The sequence below is a fragment of the Asterias amurensis genome, chromosome 13 (genome assembly GCF_032118995.1).
Source record: "Asterias amurensis chromosome 13, ASM3211899v1".
Lineage (NCBI taxonomy): Eukaryota > Metazoa > Echinodermata > Asteroidea > Forcipulatida > Asteriidae > Asterias > Asterias amurensis.
Genome location: NC_092660.1, coordinates 20,746,745 through 20,761,927, shown reverse-complemented (window position 1 = coordinate 20,761,927; position 15,183 = coordinate 20,746,745). Strand labels below are relative to the sequence as shown.

The window sequence follows — 15,183 nt, the reverse complement described above, 5'->3', positions numbered from 1 at the left end:
GCTAATTTTACGTTCGATTTTTGACCATTATTTACGATTTCAAATCGTCACGTATCCATAATCTGAATAGGTACCTATACTTAAAATTTCACTGTTTTCCTTTTAATAGGCCTATAATGACCACGGAATCACTCTTTAAACAAAGATTATTAAAAATAGACCGCCGATCATATTGACCTTTGACTCGATCTAGTTTGAATAGTCATCTTCAATTCGTCACGTGATATGAATATTGCATACATTAAAAGTAATTTACATAGTCTGGCCACGCCTTCAATTTGCAAATATCCAAGACCATGGTGAGCACAGGACATGGTGAGATCCGTAAATCAGAGAAACAGCGCCCGCTAGCGTTCATTCATTACAAGCGTGGACAGTTTTTGCCGTGCATAATCGGAACGTTGGTTGTGTGTGACCGCGCAACACCAATGGTCTTGGAACCAAGACTAGACCTGTGACTCTAATAAACCATAATACACACTAGCGGGATGCCGCGCTTCGCGCAGCACCCCGCTAGATGAGGAGGATTGTAGTATACAAATGTTGTAAAAGGTAATGTGGGGGCAAGGGAGGTATTCTTACAGGTAATAATCATTTCGTAGGATTGGATTTTTGTATGGAGAAATTCGTAAAAAGTACCCGATTCAGCTGCACATGAGGGCTCTTTCGATAACAAAACGCGACGGCCGATTGCTTAATACAAAAAGGATTTGGCAAAACCTACACCCTGAGTCCTGACCAGGCAACGTTTTAACAATTTTGTTACTTCAGAACTTTGAATGGAATGTTCGTTTACAGCTTCAAAACAGCCGTTGATGTTTCACAAAGTTCGTAACCATGAAAGCATACCTATTCTTAAACGGTGAGTTCATGTACTTTTTTGTAGGTTTAACTGGCAAAACCTATACAATGTATATGAAAAGAATCAGTAATGCATTTACTTTCTTTTTGAAAATGTTTCAACTTTTGCGTGTATACGTTCTGTGTGTGGGGATGACATATGGACTCAACCACTAATGGTGCAGAGTTAAATGGGACAAATAAAGTTTCACAACAATGGGTTGCTGTTTGATGCGTTTAAAAAATGCTGGAAAGTTGGGTAGGCCTACATGAGTTATTTAATTGTAATAAACACGTATGTAACAGATGCATGTATTAAAGCCTAATGTTTTTTTTTATTTAACACGCGAAATTAAACCCCCCTGTACAAAATGGTAAATACACAATGCCATTTACCCCTCTGCGAAACATCAATGAGTCACTCTGGAATGTTAATGGGAGTCCGAGGTTGCCACCCACTTAAAGAGGTGTCTCTGTGTGCAGCCTACAGCTTCCCCCCCCCCCCTTAGACCAACAGGTGGCCCATATCAAAACCAGACAACCACAGAGGTGACTCTGTGCGCAGCCTACGGCTTCCCCCTTCGACCAACAGGTGGCCCATATCAAAACCAGACAACCACACATGTAAGGAGATATCGCTCGTGACTCCAGCCAATCAGACAAGTCGTAAGAGGGAGTTCGGTTCAGGGTTTTGTAGACTTGCAACCCGACGTCTGTAACGACACAACCGTGTTGAATTCCACAAGGATGCCATGCCACTGGACCTTCTAATTTTCAATCAAAGATGGCGCGGGTTACGCTTTTAATAGTATAGATGTCGGCGTAGAGAAGGGCGCCCTCGCCTTGAGGAGGGTTCTCAATGTCCCACGCGTGCGTATTATTGGGTGCGTTTCCATGGTTACATAATCGATTTTAGTTTCCTACCTGAGCAGGAAACGTGACTTTCCCATTCAAGATTACCTCGATGTCAGCCTCAATTAAAGGCAGTGCACACTATTGGTAATAACTACCTCAAAATAATTATTAGCATAAAACCTTACTTGGTAACGAGGAATGGGGAGAGGTTAATCGTATAAAACACTGTGAGAAACCCCCGAACAAAGATATTGACAAAATAGGGACACCGCCAATATAGGGCTAGATAGCTCAGTTGGTAGAGCGCCGGCACGTTAATCCGGAGGTCGTTGGTTCGAATCCCACTCTAGTCAATTCTTTGTTCAACCCCAAAAATCATTTACAAATTTACCCAGTCAGTTTCCCTTGTGGTTTATATTGATATCTGAAACAAAAAGTCGCATCCCCTTAAGGTGATCCCCTAGCTGCCGCTTCCCAGGTTGTATCGTAATTTGGGTGTGATCCCTGGCTACACGGCAGTTAACGGTTATATGGCTTCTGACTGGCACCCCCGAACAAAGATATTGACAAAATAGGGACACCGCCAATATAGGGCTAGATAGCTCAGTTGGTAGAGCGCCGGCACGTTAATCCGGAGGTCGTTGGTTCGAATCCCACTCTTGTCAATTCTTTGTTCAACCCCAAAAATCCCCAACATTTAAGTTAAACTGCGTCGAAAGTTCTTTCTCAAGAAGATTCTAGTCTTGTGAAATAGCTATTAACATTAAAGGAGCAAGTTGCCTTTGATCGGACGAGTTGGTCTATAAAAAGCGTTTGAAACCGTTTGTTGTAGAATGCATATGGTTGGAAAGTTGTTTTTAAAGTACAATACAATGATCCACGCAAATATGCCTCGATATTGCGTGGTTTTCCTTTGCTTAGCTAACTAACACGGTCGGCCATTTATGGGAGTAAAAAATTTGACTCCCATAAATGGCCGACCGTGTTAGCCGACGAGGTAAAAGGAAAACCACGCAATTTCGAGGCATATTTGTGAAGATCATTGTGTTCTACTTTTAAAACATCTTTCCAACCATATGCATTTCATAACAAACGGTTTTCAAACGCTTTTTATCAACCTCGTTCCCAGGGGTGATCGATCTCGCCGCGCCATTTTTTTCCCGGCACTTCTTGCTCTATCATATATGCAGAGCTAGCGTGATACGGCGCGCTGCCCACGGTGGCGAGGTTGGCTTTTTATAGACCAATTCGACCAATCAAAGGCAACGTGTTCCTTTGAAAAAAAAATGGGGAGTTTTGCATATGGCATACACATGGCATGACACATGCGCTTGCCAGGTGTGGCGGTTTCAGTCTTCCGCCGTGTTCAGTTTTCCGGGTGATGTAGTCGGACATATCATCACGTTGTTCGAACGGTTTTAGCTTTCCGGCGTGTTCAGTTTTCCGGGTGACCTCAGATATACCGCCGCGAGTACCCTGGCGAGTACTGTAGTTCTCTCAGCAGTTACCCCAAATTGTTTATATTACGATTCTTTTCTGTGTAGTCACATAATCTCTTGCCCCACTCTTTACATGCATTCATGGGTACAACTTTAGGCAGGTCACACTCTGCTTGCATATAAAACAACTCATACGATCCACGCGTTTGCCGCTAGTTGTACTCGACTCGTGGACGCCGCCATGACAGCTACCGGTGGGTAACGGACGACTCAATACGGCACTAAAAATGGACTACTTTCGCTTGCTGTGCGCAGGCATCGCATATCGTAATGCTACCGTATTTGGTCATTCGGAAAACTGAACACAGCGGAAAGTTGAAACCGCCACACCGGGACGGGTCTTTGGCCCGGCCAATAATGGGGGCGTGTTCGGACACAATCAAAACACAGCAGATCATAACAAGAAAACTACCTGACTCATACATTCTTGACCAAGGGGTTATTTGCATCGAGAAATGTGCATTGTATTTAAAATTCCTTACCGTTGTTAGCTGATATGTTTTTTTAAACAAAAACAAAATAACAAGCAAACACATTTTACGATTTGGAAGAGTCTGTTTTCATCTTCATAGAGAACAAACAAAACGTTTTAGACAAGTACATTACACCATCCTTACATATTTATCGATCAACCTGTTCACTGCGCAGAATGGGAGACACACGACGGTACCCACCGCATACATATTATGAGTTCATAATAAGCCACAAATACTCACATTGACAAAGGAATCAACCATTTCAAATATTTTTTTACAAAGGCATATTATTAAATTAAGTCATGTTACAACAAAAGTTACATTTACAATCTAACAAAATGTGAATGTACCCAATGTGCAGGATAATAATTATATTACTCTTCCAATAAACAGCTATACACTTTCCCTCCTACTGGGAACCATGGTAGAATAAAACTATAGCTCGAGTCATCTCATTTATTCAACATTGCAAACAGGAAACCAAATGTAGCTCACTTTAGGCACTGAACACCAATCACCTTTGGTATTTGTCAAAGACCAGTGTTCTCACTTGGTGTATCCCAACATTTTTGTTTATGCATAAAATAACAAACCTCTGAAAATTTTAGCTCAATTGGTCCTTGAACTTGCGAGAAAATGATGAAAGAAAAAACACCCTTGTCGTACAAAATAGTGTACACTCATCAGACAGAATTTTTTATTTATAATAGTGAGAAAATACCTCATTCTCAAAAACCAAGTTACTTCAGAGGGAGTTGTTTCTCGCATTGTTTCATACTATCAACAGCTTTCCGCTGCTCGTTACCAAGTAAGGTTTTATGCTAATATATGTTTTGAGTAATTACCAAACGTGTACACTGCCTTTAATGGCCAACTAGTAATAAATCGATATTTCCATGGACTTTCTCATGCGCTTCCATGGCAACGATTCCTTCATCTGATGCAATGGAGAAAAACAACTTCAACAAAGGTTAAAATACATCTATATCAGCATGTGTTATGCTCTCTATAAAAATGGTTAAATTATTTACAATCCAGCACAGTCTAAACAAAGGATGTTAATGAGGGAGTGCTGCAGTGGACTAAATAAGGACTGTGGATTGTTGTCAGTCCAGTACAACACTGACTCATTACCATCCTTTGTTTAGACTGTGCTGGACTGTATATAAACCTTGGTCTTGAAACCTCATGCACATATTTATTCAGTACTTTATGTAGTTAGTCATTAAACGGTTTTAATACACTGAGTGGATCAAGTGTTTGGCCATGACATGAATACCTACTCACTGTGCATGACGATGTATGTAATATACATGTAATTTACTTGTAGAAGTTTTAGCTTAATTAGTTTTCAACAGAGTCACGTAATTACAGTGTACAAGCTAAATAAATTTCATCTTCTGAGAACTAATTATTTTTGTGACATTGTTTTACTAATGTCTTAAAAGCAGGGGACACTATTGGTAATTACTCAAAATAATTATTAGCATAAAACATTTTTTAGTTATGAGTAGTGGGGAGAGGTTGATAGTATAAAACATCGTGAGAAACGGCTCCCTCTGAAGGAGAAAGAAGTAATTTTCCACAAATTTCATTTTGAGACTTCAGATTTAGAATTTGAGGTCTCGAAATCAAGCATCTGAAAGCACACAACTTGGTGTGACAAGGGTGTTGTTTTCTTTCATTATTATCTCGCAACTTCAACGACCGATTGAGCTCAAATTTTCACAGGTTTGTTATTTTATGCATATTATGTTGAGATACACTAACTGTGAAGGCTAGTCTTTGACAATTACCAATAGTGTCCAGTGTTGTTACAGCTACAGTACCTCGGCGAGTAATATTTTTCAGGGAATCCTTCTACCATCAATATATTCAAACCGCATAAGTTTTATAAAATTGTTGACATGTTGCTTCATGTTGTACAAAAAGTACCTAAAACCCCTTCAAAGTGCTACATTTTATTTTCCTCTTTGCATTTACCTAACTCACACAGCTACCAACTACTTATTCGACATTGTCATATACAGAACAACCGAGATCTTTCCATTTAACCCACAGAGAAAGTCTATTTCTACCTGTAACCCTCCTCCATTTCCCTTCTGACTTCAGCTAAAGCTTGTTCCATCGTCAGCTTGGGTCGTCTATGTCTACGAATGTACTGCAAAGGAAGAGAATGTGTAACTTGGTTCTTTGTTTTAACAAATAAAAATATAAAAAGGATGGGAAAAATTAGTACACAAAATGATTAATGGATTGGTACACATGTACCCCAAAAATGTATGGTCTGTCTGTCTGTTGGGCTGTTTGAATAAATAGATTATATATACTATATACATCTGCCTGCAATATCATGTGATGCATGCATTAACACAGTTCACAGTCAGTCCTCCTTCAATATATCAATGCGAGCATGTAAAGTGGTATCAAGTGATGTATGCATCAACATAGCACACAGTCAACCCTCCTACTGTTTGGCAATTCAAATTCATCCAGTGTGGTTTTGTATGATAGATAAGCTATGCCAGCCGCAATTTGGTGTCATGTGGTGAATGCATATACACTGTACACAGTCAACCCTCCTACCGTTTGACCATTCAATCTCACTGATTTTAGCTTTAAATGATAAACTATGCCTGCATGCAAGGATTGGCACATTTTAAACACCACACAACAACAAGAAGAAATTATCATAGGGTGCAGGAAGATGCCCCCCCACACCAAGATGCTAAAGCAGTGAGTCTTACCTCCTTAGTGTCCTCCACTGTTGTGTAGTTATAATCCGTTTGGATGTTCTCCATGAAGGTCTGGTGAAGATGTAGGGATCCTTGTATTGTCTGCTGAGTGTGGCGTATTTGAGAAAGTAACATCTCATTCATGGCTAAAATACTTGGGCTGTAGGACGTCAATGCTGTAAACAAATCACAATAAATGTCAATGATGTAAACAAACAAATCACAATAATGTCAATGATGTAAACAAACAAAACAAAATAATGTCAATGATGTAAACAAAAAACAAAATAATGTCAATGATGTAAACAAATCACAATAAATGTCAATGATGTAAACAAACAAAACAAAATAATGTCAATGATGTAAACAAACAAAACAAAATAATGTCAATGATGTAAACAAATCACAATAAATGTCAATGATGTAAACAAACAAAACAAAATAATGTCAATGATGTAAACAAACAAAACAAAATAATGTCAATGATGTAAACAAAAAACAACAACATAATGTCAATACTGTAAACAAAAAACAACAAAATAATGTCATAGATGTAAACAAACAAAACAAAAAAATGTCAATGATGTAAACAAACAAAACAAAATAATGTCAATGATGTAAACAAACAAATCACAATAAATGTCAATGATGTAAACAAACAAATCACAATAAATGTCAATGATGTAAAAAAAAAAAAAAAAATAATGTCAATGATGTAAAAAAAAAAAAAAAATAATGTCAATGATGTAAACAAAAAACAACAACATAATGTCAATGCTGTAAACAAAAAACAACAAAATAATGTCAATGATGTAAACAAACAAAACAAAATAATGTCAATGATGTAAACAAACAAAACAAAATAATGTCAATGATGTAAACAAACAAAACAAAATAATGTCAATGATGTAAACAAACAAAACAAAATAATGTCAATGATGTAAACAAACAAAACAAAATAATGTCAATGATGTAAACAAACAAAACAAAATAATGTCAATGATGTAAACAAACAAAACAAAATAATGTCAATGATGTAAACAAACAAAACAAAATAATGTCAATGATGTAAACAAACAAAACAAAATAATGTCAATGATGTAAACAAACAAAACAAAATAATGTCAATGATGTAAACAAACAAAACAAAATAATGTCAATGATGTAAACAAACAAAACAAAATAATGTCAATGATGTAAACAAACAAAACAAAAAAATAATGTCAATGATGTAAACAAAAACAAAAAAATAATGTCAATGATGTAAACAAAAAACAACAAAATAATGTCAATGATGTAAACAAAAAACAACAAAATAATGTCAATGATGTAAACAAAAAACAACAAAGATAATGTCAATGATGTAAACAAATAACAACAAAATAATGTCAATGATGTAAACAAAAAACAACATTGATGTAAACAAAATGCAAAAACATCAATTATTTGTTCAAATCCCAACATTTAATGCTGTAAAAAAAATACAACTTACAGCAATTATGTAAGCATAACAGAAAGCATTATTACAAACAAAAAAAACTGCACCAATACAACAGTACCTGTAAACAAAACAGTACATTCTCAAAAGATATGAGCAACTACATAAATATTCCTATATTATTAGAAATGCCTGTCACTTTAATTATTTTACAACACCTTTCCAATAAAAGCATGGGTTTCTATTTTCTTGAGTTACACAATGACCATACCTTCTAGAGCCTGTGGGTTTATGACATGCATAGCTACCGGGGTGGGGTCAACGCCGGTCACCGTACCAAGAGCACTCAAATCCAAATCTGTAAACAAATAGATTACACAAATCTTAAAAAGAAAACAATTCAAGTCAACAGTTCAAAATCGTTTTTATTTAGGGAATAACAGTGCGAATACCCGGTCTTCACTGCGTGGTAATGACCGGGTTGGTGGCTGGCGCGCAGCCACCAACCAAGGTCATTACCACGCAGTGAAGACCGGGTACGAACACTGTTATTCCCATTAATAAATACTTTTTTTAGCGAATTAAACGGCTAAAATTGTCCAAATTTTGTGACTTTTCTCTCGGCTGTACTTCCAGACATGTTCAGGGGCCATATTTGAGCTTCTGATGGTTCCCATCTCTTTCGTGCGTTAATCACATTACTGATCTTTGAGACCAGTGACTCTTTGAAATAATGATCTGTTCAGCGCCTTCACTGGGGTCAAAGGAGGCAAATGATTGGACGATAGCTGTTCCTTGTGCATTAAAACGCGCGCATGAGCTCGGCGTCAGTTTAAACGCGCGCACATGTTACACGCGCGCACTCAAAATTGATACATTTTCAGCGCGCGTACGCGTAAGTGCGCGAAGTTGCAATGAAACTAACAGGGATATAAATAAGCGTGCGATACAGCGCAACGCGCAAGGTTTACACAATGTATGCTGATTTAGTGGCCCCTTATTCGCTATTACCACTTATTCTTTATACCACTGTTAACACTCTCACACGTGACCGGGTTTTGACCAATCAGAGACTTGAAACCGTCCAAGGTATTTATTAATATGCAATAATTTTTACGTTGGCATACAGTCCTTATCCTACATGTACATGTAGGTCACTCAAAAACGAAATGTTTTGACTTTGATAAGATTTGGTAGCGTGGGCCAGTGATGAGCAATTGTTAGTTGGGCTTACAGTCCTCAATCTTCCACTACCGGAAAACTTGCTAAGAGGATTTGGGAGGGTTAGGGTTACTTGGTACTTGGTACCTCTTAGCCAACGGTGAGTAGCTGATGTAGCTCCATCTGCTTGAACCGATGCATCTTGAGTCTTCATGGTCTTCTTCTTATCTCTATCTCGTCTCTTGCTCCTTCTTGGTGTTTCACTTCTAGTGATTGTCTTACTCTCCGTATAAGACGTAAAGCTCCTACTGTGAGTTACAGAATCTGTCCGCATCCTCTCATCATCAGAGGAAAGATCCTCCACATCAGAGTCTGTATGACGAGAGTCAAAATCATCGCTGTAGTTCTCACTCAGGCTTGCCTTAGTGAGGGTGTCTCCACTATCAGAGTATGTCCTTCTACCTTGACTGGTATCCTGTCCACTGGTACCCTCAGATTGAGAATCTGGTACTGTCCTTGTGCTTGTGTTGGTCTGCGACAGCGACACAGACTGAGACGTAAACGTGTCTTCAGCGTATGCCTCCCTTGGTGTTTTGCTACCAGACCTTCTGATATCCGACAGAATTTCAGAAATGGAATCTTCAGCACTTTCAAAATCACTTTGATAGCTGTTTTTTCTCGCAGGGCTTCCTCGTCCCTGGTTATAAGTGTCTCTAGCAAGAAGATCGTCAACAGTTTGCAGTCCAGAGAGGAAGTCCTCCCTGATGGAGCTTGGTTCAGAAATGTCACTGACTATGTCCTTGTTTGGTTTGTCTGAAACTTTTGGCTTGGAGGATGATACAGGAGCCAGCTTTGGACTTATCCCAATGGGTTCTAAATCTTCCAGCTGCATTAACTTAGTGTGTATACCTAGAAAAGTAAAAAAAGAAGAAAAAAAACATTGTACAAAAATACACCAACAAGTTTCACTTTATTTTTTCAACCGGTATGATTTCCCCCCCCCCCCAAAAAAAAGGAAACTTCAGAAAAATTGTTGAGACAAACAAACATCAGCCCCAGACAAGTTGGCAATACTAAGCACCTACTGCCGCGTCCTCAATTAAGGTTCAACCATAGCCTTGCTCAAGGCAGTTGCATTATTCGCTCTGAAAAGACGCAGCTCTAAACCCACCCGCCGTATACCCTGTGCATGGTGTGTGCGATCACACCGAATGACCAACCCGTATACACACTGTCACATCGCACGAATACTGTTCACACAAGTCATCGCACTCGTACACCACTAACCGCATGCGGAGGCCGTCAGGCCGACAGCCTTGTCGGATCTGTATCTTCCCGTTTTAATGTGTTGTATTGAAAAAATTCCAATAGTGGACGAAATTGGGGGGGCTCGAGGATATGCTAGTATGCAGCTCATGAATATGTATATCGTTCGTCAGACCTATCAGACAACACAGGATGTGAGGCAAATGAATTATTCATTTTGACGTCCAATCACGCACTTCCCTTATCACGACCTTTGGACCCTATCATGCGTCCGTGGTGGTGGTGTGTGAGGTAAACATGTCTCGTCTTTCGCGGGCATTATGGTAATGAGCTGACCGTGGGAACTCTTCGCTACTTATAGTAATGAGGTCAGTGGCTTCAACACAGATCCTACAAGGCTGTTGGCCTGACGGCCTCCGCATGCGGATAGTGTACGGGGGCATCGTGTTGTGCGGTGTTACGCACAGTGAATACGGGTGGGTTTTACGCACAGTGAATACGGGTGGGTTTTTATACAGCGGCGGTCTTTTTTCGGAGTGAATAATTCGACTGCCTTGAGCAAGGCTAGTTCAACCAATGAGTTGGAAGTCTGGCTTTGATGATGTGTAGGGTCCCTTTTTGACCTCTGCTGCCAACTGCAACACTTTCCTCAATCAACATGAAGGGAATTCAATTTGTACCTCTGCAGTTGTCTCCTGCTCTCTCCCCCCCCCCCCCACTTCTCGGGTCAGTACATTTCTGGATAATCCCACATCTGCACCCAACTCTTTTCGAAGAATAAATTGATGTACGTGTTAGCAATCTTACCGCTGAAGATGTCTTCTTGTAAACCCTCAGTAACAATGGACTCTGATGACACTGCACTATCGTCTGATGAATCTTCTCTTGATCTAAAGACTTTCTTAACACCAGGGGTAGCTGGTCTCCGACTGGGTGAGGTTTGTTTGCTTTCCTAATGTCCAAAATGTAGATGAAGAAGAACACAAGTTTAACATCTTGATTCTGGACAATTTCAAAACAAGGTACCTATAGATGCAAATCTGAAGAAAAATTTAATTGATTTTGCTGGAGAATTTGTGTTTTAAACAGGAGTGTGACTAAGTACAATAACTATAAACTATAAAAGAGATTGAAGTCTCCTCTATGGGTCTAGAGACTACCAACCCAACCCCCCCCCCACCCCTCCACCCCAAGAATTTAAAATGAGTTGGGACTTTAACCACTATTTAATTATGTATTCAGCAAACACAGAGTAGGAAGGGGTCCATCCACCTCGACCACTCCCCTAGATCTGCACCTCATCCTCTAGATGAAGAACTATGAAAATATAAAAACAGAATTAGCTGTTGCAAACAAGTTACCAACTTATCCATTTGGTTGGTAAATATTGTTTGCATCAGATCATTCTATTTCCTTCAAGAAATACTCTGCTAGCATGGCTAGGTTAAAAAACAACAGGCGATCAACTTGGTTTTGCAACTATGAAAAAAAAAGCTTTTGACATTAACCACCTAGGTACTACATGTATGTGTGAATGTATGGAGAACAAAAATGCTTTTATTTAAACAATATATTACAATGTAATGTTTACAAAGTTGAAATCTCTCACCGTAAGATTACTACTCTGTGTGACCTGCTTCTTCTCTCGGATTGGGGGAATATCTGGTGAGCTAGAGGGCGACAGATTCATGATGAATTCCTGTAGATCCTCCTCATCACTATCCAGTCCCAACCCTGCCGAGGTCTTCTGAGGAAGCTTTGAGCTTGATGCGACTGCCTCTTTCTTTGGGGTTGAAGTCAGGAACCTGTCCTCGTTAATCTTTGCCTTGGATGTGGTAGACTTTGTGTCTTGTAGTGTTGTTTTGGAGGTGGGTTTTTTCAAAAACCTACTTGTGGCTTCCTCTTCTGGATCAGGTTTTGGTGGGAGATTTGTTGACTGCTTCGAGGCAGACTTTTTGAGAAATTTATTGCCATCTCTGCCAAAGTTATTGTCTTCTCCGTCACTTTCACTAACATAGAATAAAGGCTTGTTAGACTTCTTTAAGAACTTGTTGCCATCTTTCATAAGTTCATCCTCATCGCTGCTCTGAAGGTGACTGAAAGACGAGGTTTTTCCTATTCCTGAAGACTTCTTCCTACTACTTCCAATCACGTTTTCTTTTGTGAACTTAGTCTTGTTTTTTGATGTAAGATTGTCTTCATCACTGAGGGATATATCAAAGTCACTATCGGAATCTGGCAAGTTTTCGGTGCTTCTCTTTTGTTTTGAAAACTTTGCTCCAAGTTTGGCTGCCTTCTGCAAAGCTGAAGACGCATACACAGGTGCTGTTTTGTTCAGAAAATTTGGAGTTGTGGCAGACTTTTTCATAGATATTCCCCCAGAGGTAGCCTCAGCTTTCCGCCGCAAGCTTCCACTGTCCACCATTGTTTGACTGTGGCTTTTCTTAACGAAACGGCTGGCTGATAGACTGGCCGCCTGTCCCTCCTGACCTCCATCACTGGAGATGCTGATGTCACTGAAATCATCACTAAGTGTGCTTTTTGTTTTCTTTCCGCTGCTGATAGTGACTTTGCGGGAGAGCTGACTAAGATAGGCCTGAAAGTTTGCAATCAGATAAGAGGCAATTAATGATCTAGAAGACCTGTGCGTAGTGTAAAGATTAAAACAAAATTTGCCTTAATCTTTTCAGTGACCAGCCAAATCAGATACTTGATTTTGAGGTCCCAAAATCAAGTATCTGAAAGCACACAACTACATGTACGTGTGACAAGGGTGTTTTTTCTTTTATTATTATCTCTCAACTTCGAACAAACAATTGAGTTCAAATTTTCACAGGTTTGTTATTTTGTGCACTATGTTGAGATACTGTACACCAAGAGAGAAGACTGGTCTTTGACAACAAAAGCGTCCAGTCTTTAAAGGGTTTGGGTACAATAGATAATGATGGTAGAAAGCTTCCCTTAAAATATTACTTGCTGAGGTGCTGTAGGTTTTGAGAAATGAGTAAAACAACTCACACAGATTATGTTAGCATGTAAAACGTATTAATTAAAACACAAGGGAAACTATTTTCATGAAATTTTTTACTCTTGAACATGTCATTTCTCAAAAACTACAGCACCTCAGCAAGTAAATTGAAGCTTTCTACTATCATCATCAACAAACTGTGCGAGTCTAATGTAAATCTGTGGACATTGCGCACAAAGTACCTAAACCCTTTAATAAGATGTGATATCAGTTATCACAAGCGCTTTAGCAGCAAACCTGATCGAAACTTACATCAAGATCATTTTCTTCTTTCCTGCGTTCTTGATTGGCAGACCGATCGGCTGAAGCAGGCCCTCTATTGGTGGCAGACAAACGCTTTCCTTGAAGCTGTTTCTGAGCTCTTTCAAGAACCGACGGCTGGTTAGAAAATTTCCTTTGCATCTTCACTGTGGACAACAAATTGCAAAAATGCATCAAATAATGGTGTGTGAAACAGTAAACAAATTTCAAAGATTTAAACAAAAAATAGCTTTTATGATATTAAAAATTGTTATGTAGGAAAACTTCAATTAACTTTTAAGTTCAAATTATTACTTGAAACTGTCAAATGCCAGTTTTGCAAAACAACAAAAACAGTTAAATCAGTTAGCGTTTTAACGGTGAAACAGTGAAGGAGTTTGTCATTTTCACTATTTTAAAGCCTATTGTGACTTTGATAACCAATTTATTTAGGTTAAACATTGACAGGTTTCTATTTCATATGCCATGTATGCTGGGTCAAAAGGGGCCAACAAAATATTTACTAGTCTTTGACAATATCATTTAAGTATTGGCCCAGATACATGCTTTGTTTTAGACTGATGCTCACTAAGCTGTCACTATAATTGCATTTATAATATAGGCCATTATTTTTACTATATGACGATGTCAATCAGTGCGTTTGCTTATTAATCTGGATACAATACATGTATGTGACTGTGAGTACACTCACTAAATTGTAACCCCATATTGTGAGTGAGACCCAATGAGCAAATATGAAATAGTTGATGATTTTTCATTGAATAATTAACTGGATTAACTCATGGAATAATTCTACTGAACTGTATTTGTCAACCCAGGCAACTGCACTGTAGTATGGCTGTAGCGGCGGAACTTTTAATTAATTTGTGTAGCCATGGTAAATGGTAGCCTGTGGAACTCAATGGTGGTGTTGTGTGTTTTCCACAATCAGACCATCCATCATTAGTTGCGAATAACGCGACCCTCCTCCCGCCTCGCAACTAACCATGGCGCTGAATGATCATCATGATGCTAAAAACATCCATTAAATTAATAAAACACTTTGTATTATTATGTTATTATATTACTCTAGCTAGTCTTGGGTTTGGGAGAGAAGGAACAACGCAATTCTCAAAATTTTAGAAATAGAAGTGTAGCCTACTTCAAGTCGAGAGAATCAACCAAGGATAAATTTATTAACTTATTTAGATTCTAAATAAGTTAGAATTTAAAATGTATAAATTAAATGGTAGTAGGGCCCTACACTAACCAAAGCTATGCCCCGCAAATTCAACAAGCGTACAACTAGAGTTACAGTTAGAACTTAAGAGTTTAGGACTACATAATAACGGTTAGTTAGAGTTACTAGTTAGACTACATGTACCTACAGTGTAGCCTATAATATATAGCCTACAGTCCTACTCCTACACAAAAACACGACACAAATCCCAAACAAAATGAGTAAACATGATTCATGATCCATGATCACATCAACAAAACCGTTGAACCCACTAATTTTACCTCAAAGCATTTTGTTTTTGAGCCTTTCTTTGATGTCATTCAATCATTCGGATGTTTTGATTTTAAAGCAAGCTCCGATCGTTCGAAGGAGATGACAGATTCATTTACACCATCAACACAGTTT

The 15,183-nt window shown here is 38.8% G+C and overlaps 1 protein-coding gene across 1 annotated transcript; it reads right to left on the bottom strand.

Annotated features, from left to right (window-relative positions):
- Window positions 1-3,786: 3,786 nt before the first annotated feature.
- On the bottom strand, window positions 3,787-15,177 carry LOC139946435 (uncharacterized). The gene is made up of 8 exons (XM_071944083.1): window positions 15,060-15,177; window positions 13,551-13,705; window positions 11,880-12,866; window positions 11,078-11,222; window positions 9,152-9,913; window positions 8,115-8,201; window positions 6,418-6,581; window positions 3,787-5,831 (listed from the first exon to the last, which is right to left on the bottom strand). Exons 2-8 carry the CDS (start codon window positions 13,698-13,700, stop codon window positions 5,745-5,747), a joined length of 2,382 nt encoding a protein of 793 aa, XP_071800184.1. The 5' UTR covers window positions 13,701-13,705; window positions 15,060-15,177; the 3' UTR covers window positions 3,787-5,744.
- Between the last annotated feature and the right edge of the window lie 6 nt (window positions 15,178-15,183).